Below are 21,682 nucleotides of genomic sequence, written 5' to 3'. Positions count from 1 at the left end.
ATCTTCAATTTGAATAAGTTAGGTTTAGATGTCAGATCAGAGAAAATGTTTGTACCCTAAACCCCATCACATGTCATTTTCTAGGGTCAGTTGGTAATGTCTGTGGCATGCTTTTGTTTAGAAAAAGGCTACCTACCTTTTTCTGAACCTTCTGGGACATCTAAACAGTATAACTTGAAAATCTATGAAATAAAAACTGGTGGTAGAAATATCAAGAAATTAAAAGATTTGAGTGAAAGATTTTATTATACCCTACTCTGCAGTTACAATGTTAGACTGAAAGTAAGGACATTGAAATGTTTCATTATAGTAATAAGCTTGATGTAACATATTTTTTTATAGAACTTTTACCTAATAAGCAGTAATATTGTTTCAAACACAGTTTAAGATATGGTAGAATTCTTCCATAGGGTCAGGAGAATATACCCTCTGAAAACTTGCCTAAAAGCCTCACAGCCTAGCATATGATTGAAAAAGCTTAGTGTGGACATAATGAGCTAAACAACTATATAGACAGGTGAAACTTTAAGAAAGTTTTGCTGGTCTCACAATTGTTCAAGTCATGTCCTATCCCCAGCCCAACCTTAACATTTTTAATACCCTTTCCTCTCTCTGTTCATTCAGCCCCCTGACAGTCCCTCCCTCTTTGTCCCCAAGCCATTCCTGAATGTAAATACATATGGAAAAATTGAAGCTGTTGCACACTAAAGTACTCATCGTCCATTGAAGTCATTGAACTTCTAGATGGCATATGTGGGGGATGGTGACTTGCTAGAGTTGACGTCTGCTTTGTATGCTTCCAAAGTCCCACATTGGTCTGTCACTTCTCTTTGCAGTGCACTGCATCAAAGACAAATGACTCCACTGAACAAAACCTCTCAGGTAACTCTCCTTCCTTTTTTCCCTTTTTGCTGACTGGTTGATTCTTTTTCCTGACCCTTACAAGTAGCTGGCCCAAGTAGGCTGAAGATGAACACTGGTGCTCTGTGGGATGAGGTAGTAGATTGTATAGTTTTAGGGTCATACCCCATCTTGGAGATAACTATACAGTCTACTGTCTTTCCCACGGTGGTACAATTCCCCTCCGATGTGCTCTGTTCAGGGTCTCTTACTAATTGCGCTGTACTGCATCCTGGCATGAGTAACAAGGCCATTTGTCCTATCTCCTTCAGTGGCCACCATGGTGTAGTATTTCATGAGAATGACTAATGACATTGGTTCCCAAATGCCAGTCCTCAATGGAAATGAATAAAATACAAGTGTTTCAATGAGTTTTCCAGAAAGTTGAATTTATTCATTGCAAAGAACTTTTTATATTTAGAAATTACGTCCTTCTTGGTCCTTTGGTATCAAAATATTTTTATTAAATAATATTGAGGAGCTTCTTTCCTTGCTCCACTAAAGTTGGTGATCCTGTCGATCTTTTTTTCCCCCCTTTTCTATACTTACTATACTGTAGAATCTTGGAATACTGTAGAGTCTTGGAATACTGTCTTGACACATTATTTTGGAGAAGGTAATTCTGTGGGCTAAATGATATTACCACTTTGTACTCTGTTCCTTCTTCTAATCTTAATGGTCAATCATTCTGTGATTCTAATAAATGGTCCATGTGATATTATGTCTCCCCCAACCCTGTTTCCTTCAGAACTTCTACTCCCTTATGCCTTCTGTCTCCTTTGGCACTTGAGTTAAGAAATGATTGTACCAAAGCCTACACAATATTTTTTAAAGCAGTGAAAGAGGGTAGGTGTCCTGCTGTTCTAGCAAAAAGTCTTTGAAAGGGTCTGAAAGGTAAAATGGCCTTTTGCCTGCTACCCTTGCTAAGAGAATTCTGCTCATGCCGGGGTGAGGTAGTAAGTTGTATTGTTGGTGGGGTAGGGATTTTAGGCCCCAATTAGAAGATAACTATACAACTTACTACTTTCCCTGGTGTGTCGCATATTCACAGTTAATGTTGGCACTGTTGCTTCCATCAGACATAAGCTGTAGGTATCCCTCGTATACCAGAACTAGTGAGGTAGAAGGAGACAAGTGATATTTAGGTTGAGGTATGTGTCATTTTTAGTGTCTTGAACTCTTCCCTTTCCATCTGAGGCACAGAAAGGATTTAACTCTTAGGTTCTGTAAAGAGTTGTTAGGAATAAGATAGCACTGTGCCTTAGCACTCAGTATACTGAGTATACCATACCAGCCACAAACTGAACCTAAGGAACAGTTGGTGCTCAGGGGGAGTCCTGCATCACTGGCTGGGTGGGGTACTTGTCAAGCCACATGTATTAATTGGATGGCTCCCAGGGTCCTTGACTGATTGCCCCTTAACATCCCCGTTATCGTTCTTTCCGAAAAAGATGGAACTCCTATGCCTGACAGCTACCCAACAACCCCATCTTCAGCTGATGCAGCTACATCAGAGTCCAAGGAGACCCTTGTCACTCTGCAACCCTCACAACAGCAACCAGCTCTCCCACCCCCACCAGCCTTAGGAGAGATTCCTCAAGAGCTACAGTCCCCGGCTGGAGAAGGGGGGAGCTCTACACAGCTATTAATGCCTGTAGAGCCAGAGGAATTGGGTCCCACAAGGCCAAGTGCAGAAGCAGAAACCACTCAGATGGAGTTATCCCCAGCTCCCACTATAAGTGAGTAGTTTCAAGGTTTATAGGAGGGGGGTGTAGAACAGGAGGGAAGAATGGACATCTTTGTAGTTTTTCTTCAATCTTCTTACTTTTAGAGAAATAGCAGAAGCTCAAGTCCTCAAATAGAATCTCAGCTTGCACATTAGCCTTCTTAGCTAAAGTTGTGCTTCCTTTTCTGTGTCCTTGAGTAATTATACATCTGAGTGTCTGATGATGCTAATGATGGTGCCAGCAGTTTATTGATATAATCACTGTTTCTGGGCTATTGTGCCAGTCTGTTATCATTTTATTTAATTTCTGTTAAAAAAAAAAAAACTTCAGAGTAGTAGGTGTTATCTCCATGGTAGAATTGAAACCCCAAAAAGAAATTATTAGCCCATAATCAGTCAGGAAGTAGTTGTGCTAAGTCCTTGACTCTAAAGCTCGCTGTGCCTCAACGTTTCCAGGGATAGCAAGCATGTGACCCCACACATTCAGCTCTCCCAACCTTGTAGGCACCATTTATCTCATGGCACCATTTCCCACTGGTTTGCAATGGGCGCCTCAAAAATCCTCTCAGCAGTGTTCCAAAAGAAAAAACTGAAATCGGTTTGCAAATTGCTGCTCTATACCATGCTACCTGTGATGTGCTATGGAGAAACCCTAAGGTGTTGGCTTCTTTTCCCTCAAGAACCCATGTCTTTTGTATAAACCAAACCAATGTGTACATGCAAATAGTGCCTCCAAGTAATCTGGAAGTGACAGAATTCCTTTCCTGGAGCATATAGGAAAGATGTTTCATGAACGTGCCTGAAACATAAATGCTAAACAGATGAGAGAAAGGACCTGAACTGAGCCTTTATAAAGTAGATGAGATTAAAGAGGAATATCAGATGTGAACATGGAACTTAAGTGGAAGAGAGTCTGATCTGACTGCCCCTAATGAAACACCCCATCAAAGACCTTGTCTGATGTGCTGCTACTTCTTAACATCCTCCTCTTTCCAGGCAGAAATCTAACCTCTCCATGTGACTTCCTCCTAGCCTCTCTTTCCCCAGAGAGAGCTGAAGATTCTGATGCACTGACAGCTGTCAGCAGTCAACTAGAAGGCTCTCCCATGGACACCAGCAGCCTGGCTTCTTGTACCCTGGAGGAGGCTGTGGGTGACCCCTCAGCAGCTGGCAGTTCTGAGCAACCCACAGCAGGCAGCTCCACTCCTGGGGATACCCCACCGGCTGTGGCAGAAGTGCAAGGCAGGGGTGATGGGACAGGGGAACCTGTGCAGCCCTCTGAGGATGGGTAAGCATCATGAGGGCAAAGAAGAGGGCAGGATGTGTTGGCGGGTATTTCAAGTCACATTTATACTGGCTAGCTACTTATGTGCTTGGCACAATGGGAAATAAACCTGGCTGCAATGAAAAAGGGGTGTTGTGGGAGTATTTTATAAATTGGAAAACTTAATGAAAATTGCCCCCCTTTAGCTCTCCTCCAGCATCTTCGGAGAGTTCTTCCACCAGAGATTCTGCTGTTGCCATTTCTGGAGCAGATTCCCGGGGAATCCTAGAAGAGCCACTGCCTTCAACTAGCAGTGAAGAAGAAGATCCCCTTGCGGGTAAGCTCCATGTGTGCTTAGGCCATCCTGGGATTCTTCAAGTTTCTAGTAACCCTTGTCATGGATATGCCCACCAGTCAAGCAGTTCCATCTGGATAAAGGATAATAATATAAATTTGGAGGGCAAGCAACAAAGGGACTATTAGGGACTGGGGGGATTATTTTACTTCTCTGATTCTCACTAATATTGGACACTGTGGGTGGTAATAGCTACATGGTAGGGTATTTTTGTCATCTTTTTTTTTTTTTTAAAGATTTATTTACAGGCCAGAGGTGTGGGGAGCAAGAGGATTCACCAGAGACAGCAGGGAGCAGAACAGACAGTGTACTGGAATACACTGCTGAGGGGAACAGCAGGCTGGTCAGGAGAAAGCTGCTATGCTGTGTCGGTCACCTCCCCAGTTGGGGGAACAAACTGGTGCTGCAGTGGCTGCAGATAGCTTAATAGTGCTGCACTTTAACACATTGCGCCACCAGGGAGAGCCCTTAAGGTTTTATTTTTGCATAGAACTGGGGTGCAGGCCAGAGGTGCAGAGGGTGAGAGGATTCACCAGAGACAGAATGGGGAACAGAACAGGCAGATCCACTGAAATACACTGCTGATGGAAATAGCAGGCTAAACAGGAGTGCCTGCTGTATCATGTGGGTCAGCTCCCTAGCTGGGGATCAAACTCAGGCCATCATGGTAGATGGTTGAGGTAATAGCACTGAGAGTTAACCTCTAGGCCACTAGGGAGGCCCCTAGCTACATGATGAGGATCTTGATGGAGGTTAAGTGACATTATTTACACAGAACCTGACACATGAAATCTTCTTCTGACCCTAGAACAGTAGGTTGGGTCCTCTCTGCATGTCCTTTGTCCTCTGCATGCAGTGAGGACCAGTGAAGTCGGTTACCCTCAAGCAAGGCCATGAGTCTCTTTCCTCCAAGTACATCTCAGGCATCAGCTCCTTAACATCCTGCATCTCCCCTTAGGCATCAGTCTCCCCGAAGGTGTGGACCCCTCTTTTCTGGCTGCTCTGCCAGATGACATCCGCCGGGAAGTTCTGCAGAACCAGCTGGGAATACGTCCACCAACCCGAAGTGCCCCCTCAACAAATAGCTCAGCCCCTGCAGTGGTTGGGAACCCTGGAGTGACAGAAGTGAGCCCTGAATTCCTAGCTGCCCTGCCTCCAGCCATCCAGGAGGAAGTATGTGAGCTGGGGTTTAGGGGTGGGGGTACATGCTGCCTGGTGTGGGTATGTCCCCATTGACTCCTCTGCTCCATAGGTGCTGGCACAGCAGAGAGCAGAGCAGCAGCGACGGGAACTGGCACAAAATGCCAATTCAGACACCCCCATGGACCCTGTGACTTTTATCCAGACTCTGCCCTCAGACCTGCGCCGTAGTGTCCTAGAAGACATGGAGGACAGTGTTTTGGCCGTGATGCCCCCTGACATTGCTGCTGAAGCTCAAGCCCTGAGACGAGAGCAGGAAGCAAGGCAGCGACAGCTCATGCATGAACGACTCTTTGGACACAGCAGCACCTCTGCACTCTCAGCCATTCTCCGAAGCCCAGGTACAGAGAGAGGAGGCAAGCGTAGACTCTGGAATATCTAGATTGGATCAGATGAGGCTCTCTTCCCTGTTGACCTTCTTAGCTAGGTTAACTAGCTCACTACCCCTTCCCAAATTCCAGATTCTTTTATTTTTTTCTTCCAGCTTTCACTAGTCGCCTGAGTGGCAACCGTGGGGTCCAGTACACTCGCCTTGCTGTACAGAGAGGAGGCACCTTCCAGATGGGTGGAAGCAGCAGTCATAACAGGTACCTTTATCTATTTTCACCTTGTCATACCACCTCAATCTTTGCTAATCCAAACCCTTCATTTTAAGTAAAAAGGCTGGATGACATCACTAGGATATTTCCTTGAATGTCTTTGGACTCCCCCCTTCAGAAAACCAAATTTTGAGGTTGGTGTAGCTACAGTAGACCATAACCATGTAGGCTGGTAGCATGTAGGCATTAGTTGTAATTTTTTTAAAGATTTATTTATTTATGCATACAGAACTGGGGTACAGGCCAGAGGTGTGGGGGCAATGAGAGACAAAGTGGGGAGCAGAACAGGCAGATCAACTAAGTACACTGCTGTGGGAGCAGCAGGTCAGGAGAGGTCTGCTGCGCCATGTGGGTCACCTCTGGGGCAGGCGGGGATCGAACTCATGTGGAAGTGGCTTTAGCTTCTTAGTGTTGTGCTTTAACCCGCTGTGCCACCAGGAAGGGCCACATTAGCTGTGATTTTAATGAAGAAAGCTACCCTGCCTCCCAACAATAGGAAAACAATGAGCCGCTTACTTTCAGGGCTTAGGACATAGAGAGGAGTTCGTTATTAATCATGCTGAAGCAGAGTGGACCCAATGTGCCAAAATGGAAAGGGAATGATCAGTTCCTGTATAACAGGCAGCCTCCTGGTAGTGTAGAGAAGGCAGAAATAAGCATGATCTCCTAGAGTTCATTCAAGTGCAATCCATTTTTACTGATTAATGATTTGATGATACAGTACTGGGCTGGAATCTCTTTTTGCTTCTGTCTTTCAACATGCTTGAGCCTTGTGTTCATTATCTCAAAAGTGGGCAGTTCTCAAAAAAGAAAGTGGGTGATTCTCTAATCTTGAGCCCATTGATCTTGTAACCACTGTAGAATGTCTGGTATATAGTAGGTATTCACGAGCATAACTTTTGTACTGTTAATAACCCTTAAATTGGACACACTCCCTACTTTTTAGAGGCCTCCTTGGAAGTATCCAGCACATTCCTCTCCCCTAGGGCTATTTGTGATCCCAGACCCCTGGCTGAGGTATTACCCAGGAACAATTCTCTTTTCCAGACCTTCTGGCAGTAATGTGGACACTCTGCTCCGCCTTCGAGGACGACTCCTCCTGGACCATGAAGCCCTATCTTGTCTCCTGGTACTACTGTTTGTGGATGAGCCAAAGCTCAACACTAGCCGTCTACACCGAGTACTCAGAAACCTCTGCTACCATGCCCAGACCCGCCACTGGGTCATCCGCAGCCTGCTGTCCATCTTGCAGCGCAGCAGTGAAAGTGAGCTGTGCATTGAAACACCCAAGCTTGCTTCAAGTGAGGAAAAGGGCAAAAAGTCAAGCAAGAGCTGTGGGTCAAGTAGCCATGAAAACCGACCCCTGGACCTGTTACACAAGATGGAGTCTAAGAGCTCCAACCAGCTTTCCTGGCTCTCGGTATCCATGGATGCAGCCCTAGGCTGCAGGACTAACATATTCCAGATCCAGCGTTCAGGGGGGCGCAAACATACTGAGAAGCATGCAAGCAGTGGCTCCACTGTCCACATCCATCCCCAGGCTGCTCCTGTTGTCTGCAGACATGTTCTAGACACACTCATTCAGTTGGCCAAGGTGAGGAACTTGAAGGAAACCAATTCCAGGAGATGGGAGAGGGGTTACAGGTGAAATCTGAATGCACGGAAGCTAGCGAGTTTTACGTTGCTGCTAGTGCTGAAACCCTGTATTATTTCTGAGAAATTGTCCAGTAAATAACTTTGTGGGCTTTTTCATCTTCACTCCTTACAGTTTTTATGCATAATCTTACTCAGTCATCAAAACAACCCTCTGTGGTTTGTATGATTCCCATTTTACAGATGAAGAAGCTGGAATACAGAAAATTAGAGTGACTTTGTCAAGTGACTAGTTCAGTGTCCTTTTAAATATGCATTCCTGCCATCAGTTGATGATAAACACTATGTGCCATGTCAGGCACTATGCAGAATACATTAACTTCTTTAATACTGACAATTTTACAAGGCAGTGTAAAGAGTTCTCCTACGATGCCCTTGTTTCTTTATTTAGGCTGCTTTGCTGTTAAGATAAAACTCTGTTTTATCTGTTAAGACTTGTCTCCTGTGATACCAAAGAAGAGGAGAGTCTAGGAACCAGTTGTCTTTCCTTGTCAGGAAGACCTACTTTCTATATAGACCCCCCTAAACCAAGCCTGTCCTTTTCCCGTCAGGTGTTTCCCAGCCACTTTACACAGCAGCGGACCAAAGAAATTAACTGTGAGAGTGATCGGGAGAGGGGCAGTAAGCAGGCCTGCAGCCCATGCTCTTCTCAGTCCACCAGCAGTGGCATTTGCACAGACTTCTGGGACTTACTGGTAAAACTGGACAACATGAATGTCAGCCGGAAAGGCAAGAACTCGGTGAAGTCAGTGCCAGTGAGCGCTGGTGGTGAGGGGGAAACCTCCCCATACAGCTTGGAGGCCTCTCCACTGGGGCAACTCATGAACATGTTGTCACACCCAGTCATCCGCCGGAGCTCTCTCTTAACTGAGAAACTCCTCAGACTCCTTTCTCTCATCTCAATTGCTCTCCCAGAAAACAAAGTGACAGAAGCACAGACTAATTCTGGCAGCAGTGCTTCCTCCACCACTGTTGTCACCTCTACCACATCTACTACTACTACCACTGCCACCTCCACCACACCCACTCCCCCTTCTGCATCCACCCCTGTCACTTCTGCTCCAGCCCTGGTTGCTGCCACAGCTATATCCACCATTACCGTAGCTGCTTCGACCACCGTGACTACCCCCACAACTGCTACCACTACTGTTTCAAGTAAGTGTGGGTGTAGGCTGGGAGCTGTGGGGTATATACCCACCTAACACCCCCCCTCCAACGCCCCTGCCAGCTATTTCTCCCTAAATGATAACAATAAGCTTGATTTGATTTCTGAGAACCAAAAGTGTTCATTGTTACCCTCAACAGTCTAGTCCTCTCTTCCTATTTCTCCTCCCTTCCCTCGTCTCTCATACAAACAGAGCAGATAGCCCTGTGAAGGAAGACCAGCAAGCATTCCCTAAATGTGGCCTCCCTAGGCTAAGCACCAAAAGGAGAGAGAAAATCCTTCAAAGAGCTCTCAGCCTCAATGCAATTTTGAGAGTGCAAGAATTCTGAAAATAGTTCAAAATCATCTTGTATCCATCTTCCTTATTTAAAAAAAAAAAAAACAAAAAACCTAAAATCCATGGGGTGATAGAAGTGATTGAACCAGAGGAGAAACAATATGAATCATGGTAATAGTGTCGGGTAATCCCAGAAAGTGAAAGGAGTAAACCCTGTCCAGACTAGTAAGTATTTGAAAGGTGCAGGGGAGCTCTTACTACAGCGGGAACAATGTCTGGGATTCTTTGTCACTTTAAAAGGTACAGTCGAGTCCTTGGCATTCCAAGTCATTTGGGTTTGGCTTGGGTCACTGGATTTCCATTTTCACTACACCCCATCTTGGAACCCTAGACAAGTTGTGGTTTCTAGGTTCTTCCACTCAAGTCTCTCGCACATGACTTTCAGAGATTTAACAGTGTTCCATCTGTTTCCTCAAAGCGTCTACTACTACTAAGGCCAGCAAATCTCCAGCTAAGGTGGGTGATGGGAGCAGCAGCAGCACAGACTTTAAGATGGTGTCCTCTGGTCTCACTGAAAACCAGCTACAGCTCTCTGTGGAGGTAAGTCAAAGTTCTGACCTCCCAAGGTTAGGTTAGGGGACATAAGGTAAACAGAAGTCAATGTTTTCATTCTCAAATTGGGGCTTACTCCTTCGTTTCCCCAGGTGTTGACATCCCATTCTTGTTCTGAAGAGGGACTAGAGGATGCTGCCAATGTCTTACTACAGCTCTCTCGTGGGGACCCTGGGACCCGGGACACTGTTCTTAAGTTGCTTCTGAATGGAGCCCGCCATCTCGGTTATACCCTTTGTAAACAGATAGGTAATAATAGCAGTGAAGCCTCCTGTCTTTCTGAAAACTTCCAGTTAGGTGTGTAATTGGAACCAGAAACTCCCTAAATCCTCCAGGCTGAATCAGATTCTTCTGTTTCTGTACCACAGCCCCCATGTCTTCCTCTCTCATAGCCCTGGTGATAGTGGGTTGTAATTTCATTTTCTTCTACTCAGTTCTTTGAGAGCAAGAATGAGTTTCTATTCCCCAGTGCCTGGAATACAATGCTTTAGTGACAGAAAACAACCAGTCATAGTACTAGCAATGACTTTTTGGTTCTCCATTCTGGACACTTGTAAGAGCTCCATGATGAGCCTGCTAAGGCATCTTAACTACTTCACCTGTACTATATTCAGGTCCAAGAATTAGAAACCCGAATAATTCCCTTTGTCTTTGTACAGTTTCAAGGATGTAAAAATTCTAAGATTACTTGCAGATCATCTGGTTTCCAGCTTTTTCCTGTTTTCCCAAGGAGAAAGCTAGAGCCCAGATGATAAAAGTGACTGAATCAAGGCATAGAGCCAAAATTCTTTCAATAGAGAAAGTTTCTTTGCTCTTTTCCACCCACAGCCAATCAGTGGTCTCCTTGATTGATCTTGGCTAGCTGCTTAGTTGTTTCCTTCACACAAGGGTCTCTGAAGCTGAGGTGATATGGAAGTTGACTAGACTATATGACCCTCAAAGGTATTCTTTGTTACATGAGAATCACTCGGTTTTTCAATAAAGAATTTATCCTGCAATTCACTGTACCGTTACCTCTAAATTCCTCACAACAACCTTGTGAAGTTGGGTGGTATTAGTCCATGATTAATATTGATAAGCAGTCTGGGGTAACGGTTTAGTAGTATGGCTGAGATCGCCAGAAAGTCAGAAGTTCAAGAGGTATACAGGCTCCAAAACACATATTCTTCCCCTTGCTTACCTGTCACATAGATGCGACAGGCTCTTGAGGCCCGATGAATTGATGGTTCCTGGGTGGATGGTCCATGGGCATACATAGCAAGGCGAGCAAAGCAAAAGTGCTTTTACTCCAGGTTCTCCGCAGCTGGGCAAAGAGGATGACCCTGGGCAGTTTTCTTGGAAAAGTTTGGTGTGCAGCTGTTCACTCAGCACATCTCTGAACACTTAACTTGTTCCTCTACCTGCCCAGGTACCCTTTTGGCTGAGCTACGGGAATATAACCTGGAACAGCAGAGGCGAACCCAGTGTGAGACCCTTTCTCCAGATGGCCTGCCTGAGGAGCAGCCACAGACCACCAAGCTGAAAGGCAAAATGCAGAGCAGGTGGGTGATAGCCATCCATTTATGGGGCTGGAATCCGGGACATTCTGAAAGGTAGCTCTTACTAGTATCCTGGTCTTTATTTTTTTCCTCTCTGGGCATATTTTCTTATTAGCCCTATACACACTTGATCCTATTTTTTCCTACTCGTGAGATTTCCTTGTGAGATTACTTATCCCTCTGGTTGACACCAGAAAGCCCTGCTTGCTCTGGGTGTTTATGCTTTGATGCTGTCGGCATGTGCAAGCCACCTCTACACTATCCAGGTTTGACATGGCTGAGAATGTGGTAATTGTGGCATCTCAGAAGCGACCCCTGGGTGGCCGGGAGCTCCAGCTGCCTTCTATGTCCATGTTGACATCCAAGACATCTACCCAGAAGTTCTTCTTGAGGGTACTACAGGTCATCATCCAGCTCCGGGACGACACACGCCGAGCTAACAAGAAAGCCAAGCAGACAGGCAGGCTAGGTATGGAACTGGAGTGTCCAGTTAAGGGGCAGGGTTGGTGGTGGAGAGCCCAGAGTCCCTGGAGGGCAGGATTTAATGTCCTGTCTCCTTCCTATTTAACCTTTCCAAAAGGAAATGACGGTCCTTTCTTAAAATGTTAATGGTTGCATTCTGTATCTCACTCAAGCTGTCTGCATAGGAAATCATTAGGGCAAGTGGTGGGAATTAAGGGGGAGTGGAAATCTGGCAAGGAAATTGGGGGGAGGGTCTTTTGCTGAACAAGATTTAACTCACTTAGTGTGCCTCTTTTCTGCTTCCTTGATCACTCCTGACTAAAACACTGCAGCCATGTTGCCTCAGCCATGGCCTGCCAAACCCTACCTCTCTCCTGCCCACAAAAACCTCTCACTCACCTGCCAACATCTTCTTACCTAGCACCATATCCCCTTCCCTTATCTGTAATGGACCTTAGTGTCTGGTGATGAGCACTCTGAAGCTGCCTGAGCTAAAGTTCAAAGACCTCAGCAGGATGCCCTCTGGCAGCCCAGGAGGTGGGAGAGACTCTTGGCCACTCCCCTCCCCCTTCTGCTTTGTTTTATATCTTGCCTTCTTTTTTCTACCTCCCAGGTTCCTCCGGTTTAGGCTCAGCTAGCAGCATCCAGGCAGCTGTTCGGCAGCTGGAGGCTGAGGCTGATGCCATTATACAAATGGTACGTGAGGGTCAAAGGGCGCGGAGACAGCAACAAGCAGCAACGGTTAGCATGATGCCTGTGGCCCCTCATTCATTCGTCTCTCCCCCTCCCCCCACCACATCATCAGTGGGGTTTCACTGTCCTTGTATGCTTTTGCATTGTTTGCTGTATGAATGCTTCTAAACAATAGGGCTAATTTCTTTTGTTTTATTTGTTCATTGTTGGTTTGGCTTGATTTAAAGCTTGGCCATCATACCCCACTCCAGCTACTCAGTCAGTAATGGCGCTTTTGCAGATTGCATAATGCTAAGTGTGGGTTCTTAGGGGGGGTGTGGGATGAAGACCTTTTCGGTCTGATGAATCAGTGCAAGTACCTTGAAATTCCAAGTTTGATAAATATTTCATGCAGCCTCTTCTGTCTATGGCTGGGCCCTCCACCCTGACCTCTGCCTCTATTCTCTATACTTAGAACTTAGGCATTCAGGCACTTTTAGGAGAAAACCTTCAGGTTCCTAGGTAGTGAGCTCATTGTTGGGATCCCAGCACAGAGAGGCTGCAGCCCTGGCATGTATGTATGCTGCTGTGCCGGCCTTTCATTATTTCTGTCCTTGTAACATACAAGTCACCTTCCCAAGATCCAAGTAATTAAAGTATCCTGAAGCCTGGGCTTTTAGAATATAATGAGTATTGCACAGTTTGGGCATGCTGTGAATTTGAGAGCCATAACTCCAGTCAGTATAGCAAGGGAAAACAGCTTGTTATCCTGCAGTATTTTTTCTACCCAGCCTTGTTTGATAAAGCAGGTGTCTTTTTAAAAGTCATCCTACACATAAAAAATTACTCCCCCCCCTTTGTGAGCAAACAAAGGGCAAACCTACTCTGTGTTTATGTTCATTGCACGCGCACACATGTATACACATGTTGAACTTGATCCCAAAAGAAGTCTTGAAGTCTGTCCATTATCTGACTGAATGTTGGTCTGGAGTAGAGTAGCGGCAGTGCAAGCATCCAGGAAACTGAGTTTGCAAGCTCAGGGTGGAGGACTTTAGAGGAAGTAAGGAAAGCTATCCTTTTGTCCTGTGGAGCTACCAAGTTCTCTGATCAGATACAGAAAGATTCTAAGCATATGGTGTTGGGGAAGTGATAAGACTAGCACTATAGCCTATCCCTAAGCAAAACAGAGTTGTGCCCTTTGTGTAACTTTGTTTCCCTTCTATCCAGTCCGAGTCAAACCAGTCAGAGGCATCTGTTCGGAGGGAGGAGTCACCCATGGATGTGGACCAGCCATCTCCCACTACGCAGGATACTCAGTCCATTGGTCAGTACTATTTTCCATTTCTAGCCCAACAACAGGGAGAGTCAATCTCTATTAAATGTCTACTGGATCTTTCGCTCTTGACATACAAAAGCTCTGTATTTTCCAGCAAACACTGGTTTCTGTAAAACATTCATAGGTATTTACCAACCAACCAAAATCATCAACCAGCACCCATTGGAGATTAGTAGCACATGCTGTCATTCCTGTGTCAAGGAAACTGTGTTGTGATATTATGTAGAGACGGCATATGTTTAATTATTTGCTCCCCCACTTGCTAACTCTGGAACCTGACACAAACCTCTCTGCTTTAATTTTCACATTTAAAATGGGCATGATGGGCCCTCCCTGGTGGCGCAACAGGTTAAAGCACAGCCCTGTGAAGCTACCACAGCCATTGCAGCATGAGTTTGATCCCCAGCCAGGGAGGTGACCCACATGGTGCCGCAGACCTCTCCTGACTCAGCCCCTGCTTGCCTCAGCAGTGTATTTCAGTACACCTGTCTGTTCTGCTCCCTACTCTGTCCCTAGTAAATCCTCTCACACATACTCCCCCCACCCCCGTGCCTATACACCAGTTGTGTATGCATAAATGAATAATTCTTTCAAAACATAAAATGTGGCCCTCCCTGGTGGTGCAATGGGGTAGGACGCAGCACTGTGAGCAAAGCTGCAGCCTCGAAAGTACAAATTCAATCCCCACCCCAGAGGTGTGACCCACATGGCATGGCAGACCTCTCCTCACCCACCCGCTGCCCCCCTCAGCAATGTACTTGTCAGTCTGCCTGTTCTGCTCCCCATTCTGTCTCCAGTGAATCTTCTCACTGCCCCTACACCTCTGGCTTATACCCCATTTCTTTGTGCATAAATAAACCTTTAAAAAATAAAATGGGCATGTTAATAGTTCAGATTAAACAAGTTAACAAGTATTTTTAGCACATAGAGCAGTACCTAGCACATGATAGATGTTATTACCAACAGCATTTTTCAAAAACAACTGCATGTATATTTTTGGCACCCTTTTTTTTTTAATAATATATTAATAGTTTATTTTTCATCATTTTGTGCCTTTTTCCATCACAGTTGTAATCCTCATGGGCTTCCTATCACCAAATCACCCGTGTTTTGGCACCCTTTTAATAGTTTTCTATGTGCTAATGTCATGAGACATCTGTTTTTTTTTTAAATAAGCCCCCAATATAGCTATCAGCCATGGGAATCCATGTATCACAACATGGCTTCTCACAATTTTAAAGCTTGAAAGGGTAACATACTCTCAGAAAGACCTAGTTTAAGTCCTAGCCTTAGCCTTTGTAAAGAAAATAGGGAGACAGCAGCCTGCTTCTAAAGCCTGCTGTCAAGAGTCACTGAGGATAATGTCCTAGAATGTACTTTGTTAACTGGAAGGCAATCATTCAAAGTATCACCCTTTTGCACATTCCTCTTAGGTAGTCCACAGTTTTCTGAGTTATAAGGCAGTGATTTGCCAAGTGCTATCTAGTAAAATTTTGCTGCAGTAGCCACTAGCAAAATAACACTGTCGAGTGCTTAAAATGTGGCTAGTGCAACTGATGAACCAAAATTTTTTGTGTTTATTTTTATTTTAATTTCAATTTAAATGACACCCAGTATAGAGCTAGAGCTTCCTTCCAGATGTTGCTCAGTATTATTTAGTGGGTGGTGAGTGTGTCGATCTATTTGATCTGAGAAAGAAAAAACTTGGCGGCTTTGTGACTCCTCTGTGTGCCCAGTAGGCTCGGATGGAACCCCCCAAGGGGAAAAGGAGAAGGAAAAAGAGAAGGAAGAGAGGCCACCTGAGTTACCTCTACTCAGTGAGCAGCTGAGCTTGGATGAGCTGTGGGACATGCTGGGAGAGTGCCTGAAGGAGCTGGAAGAATCCCATGACCAGCATGCGGTGCTAGGTGAGCTGTGATCTGAAGGTCCAGGTGCCAGTCCTCGGGTCGGTTCTGCCTACCTACCTAATTCTCGTCCTTCTAAGTTACCCTTCTCCCTCAGTGTTTCTGTAATGAAAATTCAAAGGAGAGGGGGTTTTCCTCTTAACTTGGGTGTCAGAAAAATGACTTGTCTTCTCAATAATTGAGGAGAATCTTAATAACTGGTCATCTGTCCCACTTTGGCCCCTTAACTCTTTGGCTTCAGGGAAGCTCCAACTTCCTTTGTGCCTTCATTTTTCTATTCTACCATTTTATTTTTGTTATTCCTTCTTTTTATTATACTTTTGTGATTTGATTACAAAGGAGAAAAAATTTGTAAAGTAAAATATCATTTCCTTTCATTCCTACCACCAGTGCTACAGCCTGCCGTTGAGGCCTTCTTTCTGGTTCATGCCACAGAGCGGGAAAGCAAGCCTCCTGTCAGAGATACCCGTGAGAGCCAGCTGGCACACATCAAGGACGAGCCTCCTCCACTCTCCCCTGCTCCCTTAACCCCAGCCACCCCTTCCTCCCTTGACCCATTCTTTTCCCGGGAGCCCTCATCTATGCACATCTCCTCAAGCCTACCCCCTGACACGCAGAAGTTTCTTCGTTTTGCAGGTACTTTTAGACCCCCAGAAAAAAGAGTTGATGACTGATTGGCTTTCAGTCGGGACCCACAGTGAACTGATAGATACTGTCCTTTCTCTCCTCAGAGACTCACCGCACTGTGCTAAACCAGATTCTACGGCAATCCACCACCCACCTTGCTGATGGGCCTTTTGCTGTCCTTGTAGACTATATTCGTGTCCTCGACTTTGATGTCAAGCGCAAGTATGTGCCCTGAGTCCTGGCAGGGAGGACAGAAACCCTCCAAATGGTACCTCCCCTCCCAGAAAGGAGCCAGAGTTTTTCTTCTGGGGTGGCATTGTTGGGGAGAGAAGTTTCCCTTGGTGGTATCCTTACGCTGGTGCTGGGCATGAGGAAAGAGTCACCTGTGCCACTAATAGCTGTTTTACCTAAATATACTCCCCGACTTTCTCCATCCCAGTCTCTGTATTCTTTTATCAGAGAAAAAAAGAGTCTTTGCTATTCCACATGATGTCCAACATTCTAGTCCATCCTTTGGAGTTATATAGGAGATGCAAATTACCATAATACATTTACAGCAGGACTGAGGCATTCCGTAACACTCCTTTCATCCCGATGTCTCTCTTTCTTGGCCATAAATACATGCTTACCTGCTTGGAATCCCCCACCATAATCTCTGTAGGCCTTTATTCAATGAAGACGGGGGAAGTTGATAATGAATAACCCACTCCCAACTACTGGGCATTTCCCCAGTTGGGAGGCATCATTGTGGGTCTTATCTTAATGGAGCAAACAGGAGTTTTCTCTGCCATCCCCAGTCCTATCTTTTCATTTCCTACCTCCCAAGGTATTTCCGCCAAGAGCTAGAGCGTTTGGATGAGGGACTCCGGAAAGAAGACATGGCTGTGCATGTCCGCCGTGACCATGTGTTTGAAGACTCCTATCGTGAGCTGCACCGGAAATCCCCTGAAGAAATGAAGAATCGATTGTAAGAGTCCAGAACAGAGAACCAAGAGGATGAGGGTGGGGTTATTGTCTTCTCTGTCTGGTCTTTTGAAAGCTGTCATCTGCCTCACTGAGTGATCCTTGGGGCTACGCAACATTTCCCAGAGAGAGAGAAGTCTTTGGTGTTCACAAAGATAAACCTTAGGGCTTCACAGAGAGCTATCCCCATTGTTACACAAGGGGCAGGAAGCCTGCCGAGCAAATGGTACCCTGAGATGGTGGAGACCACACTCAACGTAAGTGGCCCACCCCTAAATTGGTAATCGTTCACTAGTGATTCTGAAGCCACCTAGAATAGATCAGTAGTTCAAATGTCATAGTAGCCAACAAGACAGTAGACCTGGTGGAGCAATTTAGTGTTCCTGAACTCAGAAAGTTGATCTCCACCATTCCTACCCCCCACTTCAATGGTGTAGGCTTGCCATCCATGTAATCACGTAGGAAGCCATAGAGACTGAGACTAGCCTAACTCCTCTATCACCATAACCTTTTGACACCATTTAAGTAGTCCTTTCCCAGTTTTCCTGAAGAGGCTTCTCCATCTTTTCTGCGCTGTTTATTGGTGAGCTTTTACTGATATGTCAGGACTTTTTTTTTTTTTCCATCCCAGATCCCCACCCCTGCTCTGAACTCTCCTGCTCTCTACTCATCTCTGTCTTCTGATCCTGCCCTCTTCCCAACCACCACAACTACTGCTTTAGTCACTCACTCTTGGGGTCATGCTGCATAAATGAATGAACTTGTGGCTTTTCTGCATATTTCTGTTTCTCTTTTCTTACATAGGTACATAGTGTTTGAAGGAGAAGAAGGGCAGGACGCTGGAGGGCTCCTGCGGGAGTGGTATATGATCATCTCGCGAGAGATGTTTAATCCTATGTATGCCTTGTTCCGTACCTCACCCGGTGATCGGGTCACCTACACTATCAATCCATCTTCCCACTGCAACCCCAACCACCTCAGCTACTTCAAGTTTGTTGGACGCATTGTGGCCAAAGCTGTATATGACAACCGCCTCCTGGAGTGCTATTTCACTCGGTCCTTCTACAAACACATCTTGGGCAAGTCTGTCAGGTGAAGATATGGTACAGGACCTGGGAATTGGTTAATTTTTCTGTGTGCCATCCCAATGCTGCCTCTTGCCCACCCCCCACCCTGAGCCTTTCTCATTGTGTTTTTCCAGGTATACAGATATGGAGAGTGAAGATTACCACTTCTACCAGGGCCTGGTGTATCTGCTGGAAAATGATGTCTCCACTTTAGGCTATGACCTCACTTTCAGCACTGAGGTAGGTCAGGAATCCTGACCACAGCACATCCCAGCTAGTCTAGGACTCCCATTTCAGATACCCTTGGAACTGTTACTGGATAATATATTATCTGTGGTTCTAAGGAAACAGCTCAACTTACCCCAAGCCCCAGACCCCTCTGACAGAGAGAATGGGTATTTTTTCAGCATATCACATAGAAAAACCAGAATTTGTAGAAACAGTCCAAGCCACTGCTTAGTTTACCCCTTATAAAATTAAAAATATTCTACTACCATGTTTTGCATTCTCTAAGGTCATTAATTGAAGAAAAATTATATGACTGGATAAATTATTTAAAAAAAATTTAAAGTCAGTGTCCCCCAAATCTTTTTCTGTGAAAATTGTGTTATGTTATGCGTGATAGCCAAGCCCGTTTCTCTTGTATTGTGGTTCCATACACTTGGCCTTTATGTGTTTCAGAGCAATACAGTATCTTTTGTCTTTACCTATTAGGGCATTATGAGTTCACGAGAAAAGTCAGGTTTTTTTTATGGCCTTGCTTTGTCTCTCTGCTGAGAATACAGCGAAGAATTTGTAGTGTGTTTCCAGTGCCTGTGTTAGTCCTAGACTAAGTCTGATATGTGTTACTGGTGTTTTGGGCTTTCTAGGTCCAAGAATTTGGAGTCTGTGAAGTTCGTGACCTTAAACCCAATGGGGCCAACATCTTGGTAACAGAGGAGAATAAGAAGGAGTATGTACACCTGGTGTGCCAGATGAGAATGACAGGTAGGAGAAATGACCCTTGCTTAATATAAGAAAAGGTTGTACCACACTCATTTCACAGATACTGTTTCCTCCTCTCCCCTGTGCCAGCTTCAAATGCTTTGCACATCAGGCCCAAAAAACCTGATCAAAAATAATTTCCCTTCACCCACCCTTACATGGGTCAGGGCTTGTAGTAAGTGAGTGGTAGATGAGGGCGGCACAGCAGTCAGCATCCTAGCAGTTACAGGAACCAAATTGGGGACTTCTGACAGTTGTGAGTTCAGAAGCCACTTGACTTCTTGATTCTCTCCGCAGGAGCCATCCGCAAACAACTGGCAGCTTTCTTAGAAGGTTTCTATGAGATCATTCCAAAGCGCCTCATTTCCATCTTCACTGAGCAGGAGTTAGAGCTGCTCATATCAGGACTGCCCACAATTGACATTGATGATTTAAAATCCAACACTGAATACCACAAATACCAGTCCAACTCTATTCAGGTGAGCTGCTACCAACATCCCTTCCCATAGAGCTAAACAGTATTAATTTCAGGATGACATCAAATAAGCCAGTACTTTTGGGAGAAGAAATGAGAATGGATGACATCTACATCTTAACTCCATATTCTTGCTCATCTTATAAATGGAGGTGCCAAGGCTCATCTCTGGGAGGGCTTGTCTAATATTCTAAGTCCATTCTGTTTCTCAAATTCCATCCCCCTCGTTTTCTAGGTGCTCTCCACCTAACGCTGGCTTCTTACATCTCTTCCTATAGATCCAGTGGTTCTGGAGAGCATTGCGTTCTTTTGATCAAGCTGACCGTGCCAAGTTCCTCCAGTTTGTCACGGGTACTTCTAAGGTGCCCCTGCAAGGGTTTGCTGCCCTTGAAGGCATGAATGGCATTCAGAAATTTCAAATCCATCGAGATGACAGGTCCACTGATCGCCTGCCTTCAGCTCACACGTGGTAAGAAGAAAGGGTTTTCTCTTTTTCAGTCTTTGGGTTGAAATTACATATTTGTCACTTCTAGGCCCTTACCCAAGGTTTCAGGAACCCAAATTTGGTCCCAGCTTTCCTCAGTCTGGTATAGCTCACAACGTGATGGGCCTATGGGAGGTATTTGTGATCTGTCCCAGACTCAAAAGTAGGCCTGGGAGACATTGCCGATGAACACTACAGTATGAGAGCAGTATATTCCAGGGCATTTCAGGAAGCAGGATGTTCAAGAAACAGTTCTACCAAGGTCAGATCACCAGTGACCTCAAATGCCTCCTTGGAGCTTGTGACTTAGTTTATAGGCATCAGATACTGATTTTGGTGCCTGCTAGCCAGTACTAGGACCAGATTAGAATACGCCAGAACAGGCTAAGAGAGGGTTGGAAGTAGTTGGCTGCCTCAGGGAGGAGAAACCAAGTGGACAGCATAGGAGAATAGGGATTTGGTTGTCATCTTTTGTCAGGAACTGATCTTTCTTCTTTCCATAGTTTTAATCAGCTGGACCTGCCTGCCTATGAGAGCTTTGAGAAGCTCCGCCACATGCTACTATTGGCCATCCAGGAGTGCTCTGAAGGCTTTGGGCTGGCCTAATAAAACCCCACCCATCATTGTGGGGTTTTTCTACCATTGTTGGACCTGGGAAGGGGGGAGATTAAACAAAAAACCGGAAAGAAAATGTCAAAAACCAATAAATGAAATCCACCAACTCACCGTGTGTGTTTCCCAGCTGCCCCAGCGCATACCTGTTCCCCCTCTCCTGTTCATTCTCTCTCTCCTTCTCCCCTTTTCTTCGCCTCTTCTCGTTCCATGCCGTCCATGATCCCTACCCCGTGTGTTAAGAGGCAGTAGCCTTGCAGGGACCTGTTTGTCCCAACTGTTTGAACAGTGTGCTCCTCAGATTCTGTGTTCAGAAGGATTTGCTGCATTGAGACTTGAAACCTTTGGATAGGGGAAAAAATTATATATATATATATTTTTTTGTTCTGTTTGCATTTCTTAATTTGTGCTTGGAATGTGTTGATGTGCACAGCTAATGATTCAATGCGAGACAAGATTGGCGTCTGTGTTGTGGAGGTTTCAAATAAAGAGCACTCTTCATAACTTACTTTTCACAATGGAGTTTTTTTCAAACTTAATACTTGTGCACATGCTAGATGTCTGGAGAATAGATCCAAGTGAACTCTCCAGAAAGCCATCTCTGCCACCACCACTGGTGTATCCTTCAAAGTTGACTTCCCACAGGAGGCTGCAACCATCAGGAATGGGGGAGGGGTTCCTTTTTAGAATGGAATCTGCGCTCGGTTGTGATGGTGGTAATAAGAGACTATAGCCAATGGCAAAGCATTAACTTACTTGAGGACAAATCAGCTAGTTGTACAAAATGTTGCGGAAACTCACTGAAAC

General features: G+C 45.3%; 1 protein-coding gene across 1 annotated transcript in view; it reads left to right on the top strand.

Annotated features, from left to right (window-relative positions):
• Positions 1-21,383, top strand: part of HUWE1 (HECT, UBA and WWE domain containing 1, E3 ubiquitin protein ligase) — a 140,293-nt gene extending 118,910 nt beyond the window's left edge. The window contains exons 63-87 of the mRNA XM_012734291.1: positions 837-882; positions 2,352-2,639; positions 3,659-3,914; positions 4,097-4,227; positions 5,204-5,418; positions 5,498-5,786; positions 5,930-6,032; positions 7,092-7,638; positions 8,249-8,852; positions 9,618-9,739; positions 9,844-10,000; positions 11,160-11,292; positions 11,556-11,758; positions 12,365-12,492; positions 13,651-13,747; positions 15,499-15,666; positions 16,054-16,299; positions 16,395-16,512; positions 17,117-17,257; positions 18,058-18,345; positions 18,455-18,560; positions 19,190-19,307; positions 19,602-19,783; positions 20,058-20,248; positions 20,767-21,383. Of these exons, the coding sequence (XP_012589745.1) occupies positions 837-882; positions 2,352-2,639; positions 3,659-3,914; positions 4,097-4,227; positions 5,204-5,418; positions 5,498-5,786; positions 5,930-6,032; positions 7,092-7,638; positions 8,249-8,852; positions 9,618-9,739; positions 9,844-10,000; positions 11,160-11,292; positions 11,556-11,758; positions 12,365-12,492; positions 13,651-13,747; positions 15,499-15,666; positions 16,054-16,299; positions 16,395-16,512; positions 17,117-17,257; positions 18,058-18,345; positions 18,455-18,560; positions 19,190-19,307; positions 19,602-19,783; positions 20,058-20,248; positions 20,767-20,869 (4,980 nt within the window). The 3' untranslated portion in view covers positions 20,870-21,383. The remainder of the gene's footprint in view (positions 1-836; positions 883-2,351; positions 2,640-3,658; positions 3,915-4,096; positions 4,228-5,203; positions 5,419-5,497; positions 5,787-5,929; positions 6,033-7,091; positions 7,639-8,248; positions 8,853-9,617; positions 9,740-9,843; positions 10,001-11,159; positions 11,293-11,555; positions 11,759-12,364; positions 12,493-13,650; positions 13,748-15,498; positions 15,667-16,053; positions 16,300-16,394; positions 16,513-17,116; positions 17,258-18,057; positions 18,346-18,454; positions 18,561-19,189; positions 19,308-19,601; positions 19,784-20,057; positions 20,249-20,766) is intronic.
• The last annotated feature ends 299 nt before the right edge of the window (positions 21,384-21,682 follow it).

Source organism: Condylura cristata, unplaced genomic scaffold (assembly GCF_000260355.1).
Source record: "Condylura cristata isolate star-nosed mole 26May11 unplaced genomic scaffold, ConCri1.0 scaffold00053, whole genome shotgun sequence".
NCBI classification, from domain to species: Eukaryota; Metazoa; Chordata; class Mammalia; order Eulipotyphla; family Talpidae; genus Condylura; species Condylura cristata.
This window is presented reverse-complemented; position numbering and strand designations above follow the sequence as displayed.